At 38.8% G+C, this 21168-nt stretch overlaps 1 protein-coding gene across 22 annotated transcripts in view; it reads right to left on the reverse strand.

Moving 5' to 3' along the window:
- Window positions 1–21168, reverse strand: part of KDM4C (lysine demethylase 4C) — a 417412-nt gene that overhangs the window by 270875 nt on the left and 125369 nt on the right. For all 22 annotated transcript variants that reach the window (XR_012424704.1, XR_010581569.1, XR_010581570.1 and 19 more), the window contains 2 exons: window positions 14873–14976; window positions 10583–10720 (listed from right to left, as the gene is read on the reverse strand). Coding sequence is in view for 14 of the 22 variants with exons in the window: in XM_074017509.1 (XP_073873610.1) it covers window positions 10583–10720; window positions 14873–14976 (242 nt within the window). In the remaining 8 variants the exon portion in view is untranslated. The remainder of the gene's footprint in view (window positions 1–10582; window positions 10721–14872; window positions 14977–21168) is intronic.

Genomic DNA, 21168 nt, shown 5'->3' on the forward strand with positions numbered 1-21168 from the left:
CACCTTCTGCCTACATTTCTGCTCATTTCCTAGGAGTGTAAGAAAATGGTAAAAGGGCAAGAAGATGTTTACCAAGACTGATACACACTGCCCACCTTTTCTTCAGGGTGCTTACTCCAATCACACTCCTGCCAAAAGAACACAGTGCCCACTCTACCAGCTACACTCTTCCAGGCACTGGGAATTTTCTTTTTATCTTTACTAATATGATTTTTAAAAAGAAAAGAAATCATTATATAAGTTTCAAAACTATTTCAATTTTATTTACTTTCAAAGAAACAAGTTTTATTGCTATTTCAATAATCAACAAATCAGTCACCTTTTTAAAAAATTAACACTCAAAATCAAAGGACAACCCTGAATATGCATTCCTGAGAACTGGGAATAATATGCTGCCAAAAATCACTGAAAATGATTATTAGGCCTTACAAAAATACCTTTTATAAAAATTTTAAACAGTTAATAGAAACTAACTGGGTTTTTTTTAATTCAATCAAATAACCTGAAGTATATGAAACTGATGTGTGAAATACAGTCAAAGCTTAGCAGTAATCTCTACCATCCAGGATGGTGTTTTTTCCAAGGGATTACAAAACACAGCCTTTCAAATTCAACAAGGGACACAAGAGCTACACTGTGTTTTTGAAGATATAAGCAACAGCTCCTTCAAATTCCTTCTCTCTGCAATCTGGTCCACAAAAACACACTGTTAAGTTATTGGCACTTCTTTTCATACTGCCTTCATTTTGGCAAAAAGCACACCTGAATGCGAATGAGAAGTCGGTAAAACTATCTAATATCCATCTGCCCAGCCTGCTGTTGGCAACTACCCTGCAAACACTGTCCCCACAGACACTGCTTCTCAGCCCCTCAGGCCTGAACTCCACCAGTCTTCCCCCAAATTAGTATTCAAGGAGTTCCCTGACATAAAAATGACCCAGAGTGAATCACTTCCTAAGTATGTACTTGGTGAGAGCGGCATGGTGCTAGGCAAGTTCTCCCATCACTGCCCGCATCCTCACCACAACCTGTGAGGCACAAGTGAACGCCCTCTTTACAGGTAGGAAAACTAAGTCTCATAGAGACATGTCATTTGCCCCAGGTCACACAACTATTCCACACAGAACCAGAATTCCAACACAGACCCAGGTGATTATGTTGGTTTTTTTACAAGCACTCCAGACAGCCATCAGGACATTTACTAAGCTCTTCAGAAAGAGGTATATACAGTGCATTCCTATATTTACCATCTACTCTATTGCTTTTCCAACACTCTCCCTTCCTCCCCTTAAAAGTACTACATGGCATGTTTACTTGATATCCACGAAATATGTGGGCACAGTTCTATATGTGCTCACAATACCTATTAACTCTTGCAGAAAAGAGGTTGTAAATGAGATATGTACAAAACATTACACATATCCAATTTATAAATAGATATTAAGTTGATGTTTTAGAACTCAAAATTCATACTGGTGGGAAAAAATACAACATGCAGAAGAACCCCAACCCAAACAACAAGGGCCTAATTTAACTCCCTAAAAACCCATGGCTCTCAACCCATAGCATCCACCAGAGTCACAGGAAGATTTCAGAAATGTGTGACAAAATGAGGTATCAGAAGCACATATTGTGGCAGATTCTGTCAATGAATCTTTTTCCTTCTTTCTTCCATCTTTTTCTTTCTTCTCCACAGGCAGAGCCCCTCTCCCTAAACACACCAGTTACTCACCAGTTACCTTTGCAGCCTTTCTAACAGTTGGCCACGGGACATAAAAGGATGTTTCCTTGCAAATGGGGATGAGCCTAGTTCTCACACTGTCTCCTTCCTTCCTGCCCTTGGCAGCAAGATGTCTGAAGTAAGCACAGCTATCAAGACAAGCCTGGTGGCCGGGCGCGGTGGCTCAAGCCTGTAATCCCAGCACTTTGGGAGGCCGAGACGGGTGGATCGCGAGGTCAGGAGATCGAGACCATCCTGGCTAACACGGTGAAACCCCGTCTCTACTGAAAAATACGAAAAACTAGCCGGGCGAGGTGGCGGGCGCCTGTAGTCCCAGCTACTCGGGAGGCTGAGGCAGGAGAATGGCGTGAACCCGGGAGGCGGAGCTTGCAGTGAGCTGAGATCCAGTCACTGCACTCCAGCCTGGGCGGCAGAGCGAGACTCCGTCTCAAAAAAAAAAAAAAAAGACAAGCCTGCCCGGAGACAGTGAATCTGAAGGACGGGAAGTGCATAGATCTCATGAGGCCGCTGAGCTGCTGCACCAACCCTAGCAGCACACACCTGACAATCCCTTATGTGAGGTAAGGGTCCTTATGAGATAAACCACTGTGTGTCACCTCAGCAGAAGCTGCAGGGGTGGAAGGGCAGGAAAGCCACTGTAGGAAAAGATGAGAAGCTGTGGGAAGCCAGGGCATCTGACTATGGCAAATTCTGGGGGGTGCCCAGAGCCCTGCTGACTCTCCCACCAGCCCCTCCTTCCCTCCAGGGGTTGGCCAGCCTGCTTCTCTCAAACGTCACCTCATGTTCTGCCCACTGCTTTCCCTTCTGGGTAACCATGAGCCAGAAAACACACTACCAACTTTTGCCCTCTACTCCAGTCACTGTATCTAGAACAGAGCCTTTAGTAGAATTTTTTCCTATGTGTTTACTATTATAAACACTGAAACGACAGGAAAAGTCCAAACTAAGGCATTAAAAAAAAAAATCCTAAAGCTTCAAAAGTGCTACACTAAAATTTGGCCCCTGATAATCATAGAAACATATATTGAGGTAGGTGCTCCTTAACTTTGACCTCATTCTCTATATACAAGTCCTTTTATCCAGACTGCCTCAGAATCTCCCCACACACACTTGATAAAATGACAGAGAAGGTATAGAACCTTTGCTCTCACCCCACCACCTTAATCAAAGAGCAAGGTCAAAGCCTCAGAGTTAACGACAGTTGCACTAAGGACTAAAAAAGAATTGACATGTAGGTTTATCAACAGAGAAGAAGAATCCAAAATAACAAGTCCATTGGCTTCTCTTCGTGTTTTGAGACAGGTCTTGCATTGTTGCCCAGGTTGGAGTACAGTGGCGTGATCACAGCTCACTGCAACCTTGAACTCCTGGGCTCAAGCAGTCCTCCCACCTCACCCTCCCAAAGTGCTGGGATGACAGGCGTATGCCACCATGCCCCTCGCTCCACTGGCTTTAGGAATCCAAACTCAACCAACTGTGAGAGAGAGTTCAGAACCACTTGGTGGTGACATCAGCTACAGCTTTCATGATCATTCTGAATCTTCAAGAACCTTAAGAGTGATCCCACAAATCAGAGATGTGGCTGGCACTTATTTAAGCCATTACACTCAGAAAAATGAGTCCAGAAGGATATACGACATTGGGGGCAAACCTACATCTAAGCCAGGCCTCACTGCCTTATTTTATTCTTCATCCCAAACTCCCTCCAGTTCAACGTAAGACAAAGGACCACCCTGAAAATGAGACACTGGAAAAAGGGGGCTAGTATAGGACAGAAAGCAATTATATCTGTGCATCATCGCTGATCAAGAAAAGTAACATGTATCTAGTGCCCAGAGCTCAATCTGACATACTGGAGACAATGTCAGCTATTAATACTATTGTACTTAACTATAAGAAACTAGACTGAATTAAAAACAAACTAATTCTCAATAGAGTATAAAAGTTATTCAAAGGGCAAATTTACTTTTTCTTAAGGTACTGACAAACTATAGACTCAAAAGCAGATAATGCCTTGATTTCAGGTTAAGAACTAAACACCAGCATCATGAGGCCTATCACTTCCTTTCAAATCCCATAATGCAGCAAATGCAAGTTAACAACAAATGAAATCAGGCTCCCTAGCTCCAGACTTCAGCTCCAGACATCTCTCCCATAGGCACGATATATACTAACCACTGGTTTGATACCATCATACCTGAAGTCTCAGACTTCTTCAAGTTTCAAATATCCTGAATCCCACAACTCAATATTTTATCAGTATAAAAAGAGGACATAATGTGACTGTGTTCTTCGTATCTCTTAATACTTCTTCCAGATGTGTGAACACTAACTCTCCAAAGTTAGGGGTTTCTCAGGGGCTAGCGAGTTAGACACACACACACGCCCTGTGGAAAAGGCACAGAGGACTCAGAGGGTGGTGAAATCACTCTGTATGATACTATAATGTCAGATGCCTGTCATTGTATATTTGTTCAAACCCATTGAATGTACAACACCCAGAGTGAGTCCTAATGTAAACTATGGACTTTGGTCTGGTTGCTTGGGTTTCCTCAAAAAATAAAAATTTTAAAAAACCTATGGACATTGGGGGATAATGATGCATCAATGTAGGTTCTTCATTGGTAACAAGTGCACCTCTCTGGTCAAGGATGTTGATAATGCAGGAGGCTATGCACATGTGGGGAGAACGGGAATATGAGGAATCTCTATACTTTCCTCTCAATTTTGCTGTGAACCTATAGATGCTCTTAAAAGTAAAGCAAAAAAAAAAAAAGCAGCAAAACTACCCATCAGCTCTGTTACACTGTTCCATCAGAACCCAGGAATCAGAAACAGCAAAAAGTATAGGTAAAATTGAAAAAAAAAAAAAAAAACAATGCAGAACATACAATCCCCATACTCACGAAGTTCATATTATATATGTCATGTCAGACACTCAAAATTGAAATGCCAAGAACTGTTAAATGAACAATATTCAAAGCAGTCTACATTTTCTTTCCTTCATATGTCACAGGAACAGAGAAATATCACTACACTAGTATTTTGTGATCAAAAGCATATTAAAATACAACCTAGAGACTCACCACAAAAATGATTCCTGATTGTTTTGATAAAGACTGTCCAAGATTAAAGATTTTCTGGAAGGATGCTACCAGATTTAAGAAATATCTAATTTAATTTTAAAGAATTGAAATATAAAATAGAATGACCCCACATCATGGCACTTACACGCGAGACAATTTAATAGTTGAAACCCTTGCCAGATTAAAGGGTAATCAGTTTTAAAACTCTATCATCTCTTTTTAAACTTGTTCAAACATTTGGGGACTCAAATATCAAAATGTCTTAAAATTACATAGTAAGGTAGTACTCCTGGAGTTTACAAGAGAACATTCCCAGCTCTGCAGTACAATTTTTCAACTTTCTGACATATCATGTTAATATGATCACTTAAAATTCATACAAAATAAAAGATACCATTTTCGTGTCACCAACTATTACCTTTCCTTCTAATAAGATAAAATTATTTATCGTGACACAGTAAGTCTCTTTCACTGCACACACTGTAATAAATACACTGCTTCAGACGGTATAGACGAGATATGACTGTCCCCAAGACAATGATTCTTTTTTACTCAAGAAAATCAGTACAGTAAATAACTCTTCTTCCCTTCGAGACAATCATAGTGCTTGAGGCTGCTGAAACACAAAAACAAAATATCTTCACAAATGTCTCCAAACAGTCAAGCTGAAAATCTAAGCCAAAGTTTCATTTAACAGCCTGTCAGTTTTTTGATGTGAAGCTAATGAATGCAGTGGCAAACAAATCCATCAAACCTAACATCAAACAACTGCACTTCATCCCAGCAAACGGAAAAATGAAATACAACCTGCAGGCCAGCGCTTTGATCCAACCTAGCCAGGAAGCAGACCTGTAAGTGTCACGGCAGCAGCTGCACAGAGTAATCACGGACTTCATTTCACCACAGAAGGAAAGAATGCTCCAGAAACAGAAAACAGTCATCTCAAATATGTACAAGCGTCTTATTTCAACTGCTAAACGAGCTGTTACATATTTTTAAATCTCTATCAAGAAAAAATAATTGAATTTCACTCTGTTATGCCAGCATTCAAAGCTACAGAGATGCCTAAAACAAAGAACTAGGTGGTATGGTCCATTAATACTACAACTTTGCAAGTGGAGTTTTATTAAAAGTCCTTCTGTTCTTTCTGAAAGCTCCTTGAAGATAATATATGTGTCTTTCTTCTTTGTACACACATGTGGCACAGGAGGAACTCACTGGGCACTCACCAAATCTGACCTCTGCCCGTCAGCAGCAAATGAACATGTGGGTACCTGAAACATCACTCAATTTTTTTCAGTAATGATCTTGTCTTTGATTAGAGAAATGGGGGAAAACTACACACTGCCTTCTTAGGTCAGTTGTTGCTGCTAAATGAAAGGCCCTTTTGTTCTGGAGCATCTTACAGGATTTGGCTATGCTGTATTTTACAGGTTAAGACAACACACTGCCTTCTTAGGTCAGGGGTTCCTGCTAAATGAAAGGCCCTTTTGTTCTGGAGCATCTTACAGGATTTGGCTACGCTATATTTTGCAGGTTAAGACAAGAGAGCAGAATGATCCTCACTGAGGGAAAACAGAAGCAAAGAGAGAAATGAGAAGAATGGTAAAGCCTGGGCCATTATCAGAGTATTAGAAACAGGGATGGTCAAACTAAGTCGCTACCAAAACTAAAAGGTCAATGTCCCTTCACTCCCTCCTCTGCCTATTTTCCCCAGATCTTCCACACAATCCATACACACAAAAAAAAGTCTGTTTGAAAGATGAGGCAGTTTGGATGGATACTGTGGAAAAGGACCATCTGAACTGAAAGACTAAAAAAAACAGAGAATTTACCTACAGGGACAGAAATATCTCCCAAATACAATAATTCAGCTGAGAATATCAAACATCCAGGAATTTGCTAAAATTTGGAAGTGTATCTGAGCTTTATACAAATAATGAAATTTCTAATCAAATGTACCCAAATCTTAAGAGCCAGGAAGATTTCCTGAACAAGTTATCACATATCAATAGGTCCGTAACAGATTCCAATGAAAGCCACAGAAGGCCCCTCTCCAGTCCTGCTCTAGGGACACCAGCAGAAGTCAAGAAGCCAACAGCAAAGGAAGCACACCTTGAATCCCTGCCAGAGTCAGCTCTTACTCTCACCCCTGTTCTCATGGAACAATGCACTCACGAGTGATGAATTCATAGAAACACACATGGTGCCTGGCACACAGCAGATAAGCCTAGTCTCCGTAAGTAGAACTTCTTCCCCATCTACCAGCCATCTGAGGCATCTGAAAAGGTCCCTACTGACAAAGCCTGTTGGCTTATGATCAAAAGGTCCCTATTGGGGAACATGAGGTTATCTTTTCAAAACCTTTTTTTTTTTTTTTTTAATTAAAAAAAATTGCCTTCTGTAACAGCTCTTTTCTGAATCACCTAATTAAAAATACTGGTTTGTATTACACAAAATTATATTTTTATATATATATATTTCATAGTGTTTATGATTACATATATGCACATGTAATATAATGTATGCAGACTCCACACTCTGCATTGTTTTGCTTATTTAATGCTGTACGACAAATACTTTATTAGATACTTATACATGTTCAATAAACCCCATGTGACAGGTAAAGCAAGTGACATCACCACCAATGCCTCATTATGAAAAAGTGCTCATATTTTCATAGTAATTATAAAAGTACTGTTCATTATCACTTATGAACAATGACTTTTTTATAGTTATCATTTAGAACAAACTGATGAAGACAAAGAATTAAGACAAACATGGGCATCCTCAATGCTAAAAGTCTTTTTAGAGCAATTCATTAATTCACTACATATTAGTTTCCAGCAAAACACATAAATTTATGCCCAGTGCACAAATTGGCCAGGGATTAGAGAGTACATATACATGCAATACAGTAAATTCATAAGGTTACCTAATGAATCAGACTTAGAGATCAAAAATAGGTGTCAAATAACTGATTAAAGATACCAAAATCTGGGGGGAAAAATGCTAACTCCGCTTACCATAATGTAAGATAATTTATTATCCAGGAATAGACATGAAAATATTAATATTGTTGGTATAAATTAAGAAAGCATGTGATATTTTAGTGAAACATTCAAAACTGTATCTGTTTATAAGGTTATTTTCCTGTTTTATGCAAAAAAACTAAAATTGGTTACATGACTCAAAATACTCTTTTTTCTTAATTTTTGTTTTTATTTTTTGTAGAGACAAGATCTTACTCTGTTGCTAAGGCTAGTCTTGAATTCCTGGCCTCTAGCAATCCTCCTGCCTCAGCCTCCCAAAGTGCTAGTTACAGGAATGAGCTACTGTGCCCAGCCCAAAGCAGATTCTAAATATATTATGTCAATGATAAATTGGTACCCCCTGTAGTAGGTAGATGTTTCCCCTCATGCGCCCCAACAAAGATGTCCTCATCCTAATCCCAGAGATCTATGAATACGCTATCTTACATGACACATGGGATTTTGCGGATTGCCTGCTCTGAAATGCAGGAACTACACAGGAGGACTAGAGAGGCCTCTAGGAGAAAAGTTCAGCCCCTGGTTCACAGTCAGCAGCAAATCTGAACGTTTAGTCCTACAACTGCAAGGAAGTGAATTCAGCCAACAACCCGAAGGAGCAAGGAAATGAATTCTTTCCCAGAGTCTCAGTAAGAAATGCAATCCTGCAAACATCTTGACATTTAACTGGTGAGGCCAATGCTGGGCCTATTACCTATAGAACCATGAGATAATAAACGGCTATTGTTCTAAACACAAAGTTTGTGGTAATTTGCTATAGCAGCAAGAGACAACTAATATATTCTCAGATGACATCACTTGGCCAAAGGAAGTAAGGGGTGGCCATAACTCAAAAAATCTCAAATACATTCAATTACAGCAATTTTTAATTGGCTGGCCAAAACTGCATTACAACATTGAATATTTTGTACCCAGAACCAAACAAAACGGTCAAAGCCCTTACTAAACTGAATAAACAGATAGTCACATACCTAAGTTCTTTTCTCTTTGCAATAAGCCTACAGGGTACAGAGATATTTCTAATTTACATATGAAGAATAAATCACTTTCCTAAGGTTACATGGCTAGCCAAAGAAGAAAAGTTGGTTGTCAGATCCAGCCTCCTCCACCACAGTGCAACACTTCACATTCCCACAGCTGTGATGGGCTCTGTCAGCTGGGATTTCAGGGAGGAGCACTACCAGCCTCTCTTCCTTCCACTCCACACCCACTCTACTTCCACATGGAAATGTGGAAATGCAACTCCAATGTACATGGTAGTTTAGCTTCTCCCCAAGGCTGAAATGCCCTATTCTGGCCAACATCATGGGCTACTTCTGAGACCTGTATTAAACAAGAATCAATATTTGCGGTGACTCCGAACAGCTGTGATAGCTGACTTATATCTGTAAGTAAAGGTGCAAACTATAAAATAACAGACCTTGTTATAACCTCGTGGCCAAGACACTGCTTCAAGGCAGATGCAAGCATTACATTTCCACAAAAGCAATGCAGTGGTTGGCCAAGGTACACACTGAGTTTTCTATTTCTTATGAGGTTTTCTTAGAATACACAGGATGTACAATGTGAAGTAGTAGTACAGTTCTGTTCCTTTCTGAATTACTCAGCATAAACAGAAATTACTTAGAACAGAAAAAGTCTTCTAATACCAGGGGCTTTCCTTTACGTCAAGAATGTATTCAAATGACTCCTGGGCTGCCAACGGGCTATACTTTTACTTATTTTTTAATATATTACGCAATTTTCTAAATACACATGTAAATTAAACTAAGATTTGTCTTCCCTAAATATACTTCTAAGTTCACCTAATGGCTCCACATGTAAGTTTTATCAACGTAGAATGAAAGGAGACAGTTGAGCCAAGCAATGGCCAAAACAGCACCACATACACTTTATTTATCATTTTCTGCTAAATCTATGTCAACTTTACATCCTCTGTAAAACACACAGTTTCATTTAGAAGCTGCCCTCTGCCAGCCTGCACCTTTCCCTTAAAAGCTACAGGAAAGGATTCAAACCTAGTAGAAACCACCATCACTTTGAAGATGTCTTCTATTTAACACCACAGGGGGAAAGTAATTAAATTTAATAGAAGTTATTGCCTGTGAATGAAAATACACAATATGTGAGCTAAATTAAATACACTGGGCAGGAGATGCAAAATTTTATACCAAATTTAACATGAACATGTATTTCCTGTTAAAATGTGTTCTACATTATTACTTTCAAGAATTTCATTTCTGCACTAAGGGCAGTTTTAATCATTTCTTCCTACCAACCTCCCTCCATCTCTTGCTACAATTTTATCAGACACTCCCTTCTGTAAAGTGTTGTTTTCCAAGCCACGAACTGATCGCGAACAGGGAGAGATCTGAGTCTACCTAACATGGAGCCACATGATGCCACTGGAAAATCTTGCAAAACACCAACTGGAGGCCTCAAGATAAAAAGCAAATACACATCGCAGCAAATTACCTATCAGGGTAAACTGCTCCACATTAATCTCAAAACAGACAAATTCAGCTAAAATTGGTAATACTGGTTTTGTAAAATAAATGTATCTAGCCTGAAGTGAACTGCTATGGTGAGAGGCACACAGCGCCAGTAAGGAAAAATAAATAAATGCTGTACAGGATCTTAGGGTTCCTCCTAAAATAACCAGAATTCACATTTAATTTATGCTTTCTTTTTGAGGCATAGCTTACCAATTTGGCAACTTTTCCATAGTCAATCCATCTGACAGTAGCAAAATTTGTAGATTCTGCACAGTTGAAACCATGATTAAAACCAGCATGGTAGCCATATGGGAAAGTGATCATGAATTCTCCAGCCTCCTGGGTTATCTGCAAGGTAGGAAACATAATATTTTGTAAAAATAAGACTTCCCAAATTATGAATACAATTAAAATATATTTGCCATTAAAAAACAAAGAAAAAAAGTCATGATATCAGAGCAATACCAAAAAGAGTTCCACCAGATTCATTACTTAATCCTTTAATAGTGCTTTTTCAGGAAACGTTTAAAAGACTTTCCTAGATAGGATGTGGCTTGCTGGCACTTGAATTCAATCAAACAATCCATAATCAAAGCTATTACATTTTAATTGAAGGTATCCTCAAGTTATTCAAGTAAATTTGTTCATATTTGTTTTGGATTATCTGATCTTAAAATGTTTCTAACCCAGCACCCAATAGGATGGACTCCTTATATCTTTAAATTCTTTAAGTTGCTGCAAAGTAATATAAAAATACTCATAGAATTTGGCCACTGAAGCAATGTTTCTCCTTGACACATATTGTCAAAGTATTTAGCAAATGCTGTATGTTCACATTCAGAGCCTGTATTCTCTGCTAGCTCTGATAATAAAAGTTGTAAAACCACACTTTTAATTATCCTACTGACTCTAATACAATTTATATTTTGAGATATAATGTACATATAATAAAATGTTCAGATAATAAATGTACAGTTTGATCAGTTTTGACAAATGCATATACCCATATATCCCATGCCCCTATTATTTTCTTTTTTTATGATAAAAATCCAAGGAAGAAATACATTTATTAAATATATCAACCTCAGAAAATTACTTATCTCTGGGAGGGAGAAGACACTGAAATAGTAATAGCTACATTTGTAGTATTTTGTTTCTTTGGACAAATATCTGTATCTACATATAGCATTTTTTTAAGTATTTTATTTTCAGTAACAACTTTATTGAAATGTAATTCACATACCATATAATTCACTCATTTCAAGTGTATAATTTGCTGGTTTTTAGTATATCACAAAGTTATGCAACTATCACCACAATTAATTTTAGAACATTTTATCATCTCAAAAAGAAACCCCCTCACCCTTTAGCTGTCATCCCCAAGCCCCTCATTCATCCCAGCCCTAAAAAAAACCCTGGTTTATTTTCTGTTTCTACAGATCTGTTATTTTGGACATTTAATATTAATAGAATCATATAATTTGTGATCTTTTGTTACTGAATTCTTCCACTTAGCATAAACTTTTCAAAGTTCACCTAGGTTGTAGCATGTATCTGTACTTCACTCCCTTTTATGGCTGAATAATCTTCCGTTATATAAAATATATCACATTTGTTTATTCATTCATCAGCCAATAGACATTTAGTCATTTCCACTCTGGGCACTAGGAATAATGGTGCTATGGATAATTGTCCACGCCCCTATTATTTTCATCGCCCAAGAGTGCTCCCTCATTCCTATCTTAGACCACCACCAGCCCATCCCCTACTCCCACCTCAGGAATAATCACTCTTCTGATACCTCTCACCACTGATTAGCTTTGCCATGTTATGGATGCTAAAATGGTACTGGAGACAGGGGAGAGTATTCTTTTTCCCAACAATTCTGAAATGTAACTCATAACACCATTGTCCCCTGCCAAAGAAACCCCAGATGATGTTCTGCTACAATGAGCTCAGTTGTCACCTGGCAGCAGACACAGGCTTACCAGTGCCCAGCACAGTTCTAGCTCCATTATCTGAGCCATGTGAGAACATAACCCAGCTCTCTCCTGTCCTGGTCTCACTGAATCTAATTAATTATCTAGGTGCTTGTTTCTTATACTACGTAATGAAACAAAACTCAACTTGCTCCCACATAAAGGTGACAGGAGGGGGAGGACTGCTGCCACTGGAATAAGAAAACTACTTTTCCTGCTCCATGGAATCCTACCTACAAACCTTCTCTACCCTACCTAAAAAATCCTGCTCATGTCATGACTTTAAAAAAAAAAAAAAAAAAGAGCACCTGTTCCACAGAATGCAACTCTAAATTTGAGACCCCTGTCATTTCCAAAATCAGGTCAGTCCCAATCTCATACCATAAAAGAAGCTGAAGAAGAGAGTGGATATAATCTAAATGCAGACATCAGCTGTTTATTACACTTATGTTTTTCATACATATGTATGACTATGGCAAATGCAAAGAAGGAAAAAATGTAATCCAACTGAGACATTATTACCTACAGGAAGAGGGCTGAGTTGAAGAGGAAGAGTACATTACTATGTAACATATACTATGCAAAGCTCTGCCTACAGATTGTCTTTCTCATCACAATAACTCTATTAAGTAGTCACTATTTTTATCCCCATTTTACAGTTGAAGAAACTAAAGCTCAGAAAAATTACGTGATTGAATCAGGGATGAAACTCAGGAGGTTTAATGCTGTAGCCTGTGCTACCATTTTGCTGCCCTATCACATGTTACGTTATCATCAGCAGAGAAATGTGCTCCTTGAGGAATACAGTGTCATGACAGGCCCTGTATTGAGATAGAAACCGGAAGTGACAGAATTTCATAAGAGGAAGTGCCACTGCCAATCAACCCTCAAAGCCACTAGTGTTTCACCATTTCAGGACTTAAATTCATCTTGCCACTTTCCACAGAAGCCATCCACAAAACACCAGATGAGAGCCCGATGCCTCCAGTGATCTATCACGTAGTACTGGTAGAGAGCTGCAGCCTAGAAAGAGGGTGCCGGCCACCTCTAGAAAAGAGCTCCAAGCTCCAGAGGCCTCCATCCTGGGGAAAGGGAGCCAACCCCAGAGCCCTGCTGCTTCACATAACTTCTCTTCACGTATCAGCCCTAAGCTACCACCAACACCTAACACCAGCCCCAAAGGAACAGAGAAGGATTTTGTGTCTCTGGGGATATTGTTGCACTCCTTCACATCTACCTTGTAATATTCCAACTTAAGTAAAAGTACCTAATGAAGCTGATGCCAACTACTTAAAAGAAGCACTGGATGATGATGTGTCTGAGACTCACAAAAGCCTGGTGCCCAGGTGTCTGCAGACAGGACAAAGCCCTGCAGCCACAGCGTCCCCTCTGAGTGGCACAGCCTGTGCCCTCTGTCCCCAACAGTTCTGCAGCCCATCCCCAGTGCCTCCCTACACCTGCAGGCAGCCCCCACGGTGCACATCTCGGAGGCACGATTTTTTCATGGTAAAAACGTGTGAGTAAACCAGTGATGAACGCACGTTCCCCAAAGCAAGCATATCTTGTGCGTGACTGCTGCATAGACAGTTTAGGAGGGAACAGGGAATCACCTCAAGCTGAAGAATGAATCCCGGCAATTGGAAAAGTTCTACTTTGAACAAATCCCCCCTCCCACACACACACACACACACACACACAAAGAAGGCCACAGTAAGAACCCAAAATGAAGAAAATGTAAAGATTTAGTCACAAGCGAAAAGCTTCCAAGATGGAAAACAGCAAGGATTATGGGAAGAAAAGTCAAATGAAAAACGCAGAAGGAAGAGCTATTTTTTAATGTTTCTGCAAGTAGCTAAGTACTTAATCCTCCCGAGACTCAGAGGGAGCTTTTGTTTATCTGGTCAAAACCTTTTTTCATTTCAGCTGCTTCACATAAAAATGTTCAGGCTCTGCAATAATTCTGACCCAGTAACCACCCATAGACACAAAGAATGCGAGATCCAGCATCTACTGAGTTTTATAGAACCTAATCTTCAGAAAACTTGCAGAAGCAATATCAGATTATTAAATCATCAGGCACTTTTATCCATAATGAAATCTCAATTGTATTATGTCTAAATGTGTTTAGAAGCAACATAGTGCTACCATAGTCATTGATTCTAACCAACCCATTGCTAATAATTGCTTTGAATTTTTTAGAAAATAGATCACATATACATAAATTATGTTGCTCATAAAAAAGATTTTAATATAGAAGTGCTTCCTCTTATTTTATAGAATGTGCTACATTTTATTTTCAGTATAAGTGAACTATAGCAACATGACATCTCTAGTAAATATATCTGAAATAAAATTAATTTCTAATTAGGATTTAGATAAATAATTGATACACTATAAAACATAAATTTGAATTTCTCTACCCACATCCTAAAAATTCTACTTGAAGTTAAAGATACATTATCTCTTAAATACAAATCCTACACAAACAAAATTAATTTGTGTAAGATGAATACTAATATACCTTGTCGAAGGGAATACCGTATTTCTTCAATACTGATGGAGAAATCAAAGTCATCTTGTGGCGAAGAAATGCATCACACCCTTGGGAGCTGCTTGGGAAAAAACCTAAAAAGAAACAATAAATGTAAGTGGCATTGTGTCAATTAAGAGAAAATATCAGATAGGATTTTCAATGTGTAAGTTCTAGTGTTCTTACTGTTTGACCTCTTCCGCCAAAAAGCCCTTGTACTAAAAATCAGAGTTAGAATTCTTAAAAATTAGAGGATACATCACCAAAGGTTGATCTTCTTTACAAACAGATTTACCATAAGTTGTTTTTGTAACCTGTAAAATTACTAAACTTTAGGAATAAATTTCAAATTGAAACAAATGTGGATTCAACCTATTATTTGATAAATGGAAAAAATATTTAGGGAAGTTAGGAAAGATAAATACGTGGGATGCTGGATCTGTAGCTAAAAATACAGGAAAAAAAAACAAAAAAGGAAAGATAAGTATGCATTTTAACAGAAGAATATTTTAGACTCCTAGAGTTCATCATTCCTGAGGCACTCATCCCAATCCTCGGCACACAGCAGACAGAGTAGTTCCCCACCTTTGTTTCTTTTCTGATCAATCTGAAACTAATTGCTACTAATCTCCTGAATGAACTTCCCAGCCATCACCCATCAAATGTCTGAGAACCTGCCTGAACAGCCTGAATGGGAGAAGTGTTTTGAGGAGGCTTTTACATGAGGAAGTTAAACATACAGCAACCCTTTCATTCAACAGTATATTATACGCCAAGACAGAGTCAGTTTTCTCCATCACTGACTTCAAACCTGCAGTTCTGTCTGAGGCAGACTCTCATTAACTCAGTGATGCAAACTGGAGGAAAATGAACATGCCTGATGTACTGCTCACACCTTCCTCACTCAGAGGGAAGGGAGTCGTGCTGAAGGAATTGGAAAAACAAGAAGACAACAAGAAACAAGGAAAAGACAGAGAATCATGGAGGTAGAACACAGCAGGAAGACAGAAGGCACCAGGAAGGCACATGCAACGTGTATGAGTGACAGGAAGAGGAGCAGATGCTGTCTGACTCCTCCACCACCAAAATGAGGGGTGAAACTGCTGGAAATGTGACATCTAATTCTGTGGATCTCTCTATGCAAACAACTCAAGAACGTGACCAATTTGGCCAGGTACGGTGACTCACGCCTGTAATCCCACCACTTTGGGAAGCCAAGGCGGGCGGATCACTTGAGGCCAGGAGTTTGGGACGAGTCTAACATAGCAAAACCCTGTTTCTACTAAAAAATACAGGCCAAGTGTGGTGGCTCATGCCTGTAATCCCAACACTTTGGGAGGCCAAGACAGACAGATCACAAGGTCAGGAGTTCGAGACTAGCCTGACCACCACGGTAAAACCCCGTCTCTACTACAAATACAAAAAAAATTAGCCAGGCATGGTGACACACACCTATGGTCCCAGCTACTCGGGAGGCTGAGGCAGGAGAATCGCTTGAACCCCGGAGGCAGAAGTTGCAGTGAGCCGAGATCACGCCACTGCACTCCAGCCTGGATGACAGAGTAAGACTCCCTCTCAAAAAAAAAAAAATTAGACAGGCATGGTGGTGCATGGCTACAGCTAGCTGCTCAGGAGGCTAAGGCATGAGATTTGCTTGAACCCAGGAGGCAAGGGTTACAGTGAACTGAGACTGCACCAGTGCACTCTAGCCTGGGCAACAGAGGAGGGAGGGAGGGAGGGAGGGAGGGAGGGAGGGAGGGAGGGAGGGAGGGAGGAAGGAAGGAAGGAAGGAAGGAAGGAATAAAACATGAGAAATGTTAATTCTTTACAATATTAATAGCAATAAGAAGCATAGTTTTGCCATATATGTCTCTTAATAATGCAGCCTAGAGTTCATCATTCCTGAAGCACTCATCCCAATCCTCGGCACACAGCAGACAGAGTAGTTCCCCACCTTTGTTTCTTAATAATGCAACACAAAATAAAACACTGGTGAGTGGAGGAAAAGTAACACACTAACATAATGGCCATGTCCATACAACAAGATGTTGTAAGTCCTACACACAGAGAAGGGCGCCAATGGGCAGTCCCCAAATGCACAATCCATGGGAACGTTTTTATAAACAATTCAAATGGATCTATCAAACTTCTCAAATCTGTAACTTTCTGCAACACCAGATGAATTAAGTTTTAAGTTAAAATCAGTGAAGAAAGAAGTACCTATTCCATTTTCTTTTGATAAGGATTTGTAATCAGGTCCTGAACAATGTGGTGACTGGTCATAAGCTAATTTAAATTGGAAAACCACTGAAGGAACGTAATTTGCAGTGTATTAAGAACTTCATATTGGTTCAGAGTTTTTATTTACAATATGCTATCAGAATTATATTTTACATAGTCCTGAAAAACACTTCATAAACAACACATCTTATGTACAAAGTATGTGCCTTAAAATGAATTTTACCTCAAAGTACCTGCAGGGGCTACACGGTTCATACTCACTCTCACTCCATAGTCTATAAAACATGGTCAATTCTTTGCCATACTAAAGTCAACTGCCTTTTTTTTTTTTTTTTTTTTTTGGTCTTTTTTAAGATATTATACAGGATCAAGCAAGCAAAGATGGTCTTCGGAATCATTCTTCCAAACCAAATAATAAGTTAGAGGGATGGAAGGTGATGATAATAAAGAGCTTGTATTCCAGAGACCCCAACAGAGCCCTAAAAGCAATCCACAATAACCTTTCCTAAGAATACCAAAGTGCTGCTGAGAGTTCTGCAACACAGAGAAGTGTGTAGGATCCCATAAGATCTCTCAAAGATCACATGCTATACCCATCCAAAGGATGTTTCACATTCAATGTAAAAGTAAGCACGTGTGAAAAGCATTATTCTAAGTGAAAAAAAGCAAAAAAACAAGTCTACACATAGTATGATTTCACTTACATGACACTCTAGAAAAGGTAAAACGATAGGGACAGAAACTAGGGAAACCAGTGGGTGCCAGCAAAGGGAAGAGCAGTTAAGTACAAAGAGGTGTGAGGGAACTTTTTTGGGGTACTAGAAATGTGTTACATGTTGATAACAGTGGCTTATCATGTGGTTTATTAGTTACACCACTGTAGACCTTTGTCAAAACTCAATGAGCTCTATTCTTAAAATAAGTGAATTTTACTGTAGATTTTACCTGAATAAAACTGACTCAAAAAAATCATTAAATATTTTGAAACTATTTTTGAGATAGAGTAGATGTGTTCTAAAAATATGAAACAGGTGTTGTTCCTTCCTTCAAATGAAAAGTTCTCCATACTGTCAACTGGTTTATATTTTATAATGTATTTGCTATTGCTAAGAAATTATTTTTAAATCCCAACCTTTTATGATTCAAATACAAACACACACTATAGTATTAAATCACCAAAAATTTCAGCCTTGAGAAAAGATTTTAAGATCAAAACTTAGTGACTTTTTTATGGGTATACAAACACTAATTTGGCAAAGATGAGGACAGCTGTTAACTTCTTAGGAAAGGGGAGAGAAAGACAGGGAACAAAGGAGGAAGGAAGGGAAGAGAAATCAAACATGTAGATCTATTTCCAAACTAGTAAAAAATTTTTATTGACAATTTTGATAATTTAAATTTGCCCCAAGTATGCATTGATGAAGTTTTATCATGGTTATATATGACCGGGATGAGACCTGAAAAATATATTAACCATATAAACAAATGCTAAGGAAAAGAATACAACAAATTAATACAGAAAATTGGTTCAGTGGAAAACGCTTTCAGAAACAGACGTACAGTATTTGATTTACACATGAAATTTCTTGGCAAGCTTATTTATGAAAAGAACCAATGACCTACATTATATGGGGAGAAACCTAGTAACATTTACCCACATCTCTACTTGAGAGATTTACACGAGAGGCACATACTACATTTGGCCTCTTGGTACTTCCTAACATTCATGGAGTGGTTACTCAGGACTGGATAGAAAATTATCACTTCCCAGGCCTCACTCAACCCTAACATCCCATAATCCATCAACATCTCTACTGCAGGACTCTCCAGGAGGAGTGCCAGGAGAACTTCATACTGATCTTGGGATAGAGAAGAATGGCGCTTTTCCTAAGCAAATGGCTTGTTTTAATCTCCTAGACATGGTGCGCATTGTGTAATGGGCAAGTTTTTTCCATTTCAAGATAATCAGCAGAAAACCTAGAGTTAAAATTTCCACCCAATTTAACTGGTATGTGTATCATTAAATGCATGGTTTTTTTACTGCATTCCTGAGACCACTTTATTTCAGCTCTCACTTCCCACCCCCTTGAAATGTCACATAGATAACCTACACACAAGTCACCAAGGACTCCCCAAGCCAAGAGCATTGGGATCAAACAGGTCAGAGTTAAACTAACCAGGATTCTTCTGGCTCTGCCTCTGCCCAGCCCCATCCGTACCCTCAAATCATAGAAATCTTCATTTCCACAAAATTCCTCCCTACTTACTAGTTGGCATTCATTTCCTGAATTCTTCCTCTCCATTCTCAGTTAAGAGAAGGAAACTAAAAGTCTTTCACTCACATATGAATTATGCTATCTGGGTATATTTCATGTATTATTGTCCAATGTCTAAAACCCTACTAGGAACATGGCTGGATATAAATTATCCAATTACATTTAAATACAGACAGTGATATCACTGACATTAAATTATTAAGAAATTAAGTTTACCAACTATTTCTCTACTCATAGTGAAACCCAGCTGACAGACAAAAATAAACATACCCTGACCTGCCACACACTGATCTCCATGCCTAAGGCATGAGTGAGGCACGAAGGCAGAGGATATATCACTGGTCTTTTGCATTTTTTATGGCTTACAGGGCACTTTAAAATTGATTATTTGTAATCAGAGGTATTTTATTTATAAGCCTTTCAAAACTAGACATTTTAATATAATATTTCAAGGCCGGGCGCGGTGGCTCAAGCCTGTAATCCCAGCACTTTGGGAGGCCGAGATGGGCGGATCACGAGGTCAGGAGATCGAGACCATCCTGGCTGACACAGTGAAACCCCGTCTCTACTAAAAAATACAAAAAATTAGCCGGGCGAGGTGGCGGGCGCCTGTAGTCCCAGCTACTTGGGAGGCTGAGGCAGGAGAATGGCGTAAACCCGGGAGGCGGAGCTTGCAGTGAGCTGAGATCCGGCCACTGCACTCCAGCCTGGGTGGCAGAGCGAGACTCCGTCTCAAAAAAATAATAATAATAATAATATTTCAGACTATCAGCTAAGTGAATGCTTAAGGGAACAATATTTACCATTTTGAGAGCTAATAAAAGTACATTTTCCTAATTCCAAGAGAGAGGTATGAGAGCAGGTTAATTTAGAATCTGGTCATAAAATTAAAATGATTTCTTTATTGCTGCTCTTCTATTCACTTGACAGCAGAGGCTCATAATCTTTTTTGGGCCAAACCATCTCAGGGGATTTGATGATGGCATTCCCAGAAATCTACATATATGTCCAATTTTGAATACAATTTCAAAGAGTTCATAGAATGCCTGTCTGCATTCCACCCATAGACCTTTATCTACCCCTTGGCACAGGGATCCCTGCAAATCGGGCTGTGACCTTCTACTCCACAGGATTAAAATCAAGATTACTAGTCATTAAAAATATTCTACATCGTGCGTGCACGTGCACACACACACACACACACAAATGCTTAAAAGCATGAACTAAACTAACCCTTGGTAGCAATGTTTCTTCTATTCCCTTTTGCTGAATACTGCTTTTTTAATAAGGTAACAAAAATCAAAACATTTGTTTCAAGTAAATATAAGGATCTAAAAGAATTGACTCACTTCTACTATACTATTCTTTGAAATAAGTTTCCTCCTAATCATTCACACTTTCAAAACTGGCTGCACAAAGTCCTAAATCACATATTTTGGCCAAGTAACCAAAATTTTCAAAGTAAATCCTTTTCAGTTTCTTTAAAATAATAGCATTTTATTCCCAATAAAGGACAAATGAAATACTACTTTCCACAAAAATCTGCAGACTTTCTCAATTTACCTTAATCTATATTTTGCTTAATGTAATATAACAGCAATATTACCTTTTTTCTAAAATAGGTGAGATTTAGACATTTTAAAAACTGAAAATCTTCCAAACTGTCATTCATGATTTAACATTATACCTCCCTTCTCCTCCATATTTGCAATCCAATTGTATCAAACCAAAAATTAGAAAGAACGCAATGGCATTACAGATGACTATAAC

The sequence above is a fragment of the Macaca fascicularis genome, chromosome 15, assembly GCF_037993035.2.
Source record: "Macaca fascicularis isolate 582-1 chromosome 15, T2T-MFA8v1.1".
Lineage (NCBI taxonomy): Eukaryota > Metazoa > Chordata > Mammalia > Primates > Cercopithecidae > Macaca > Macaca fascicularis.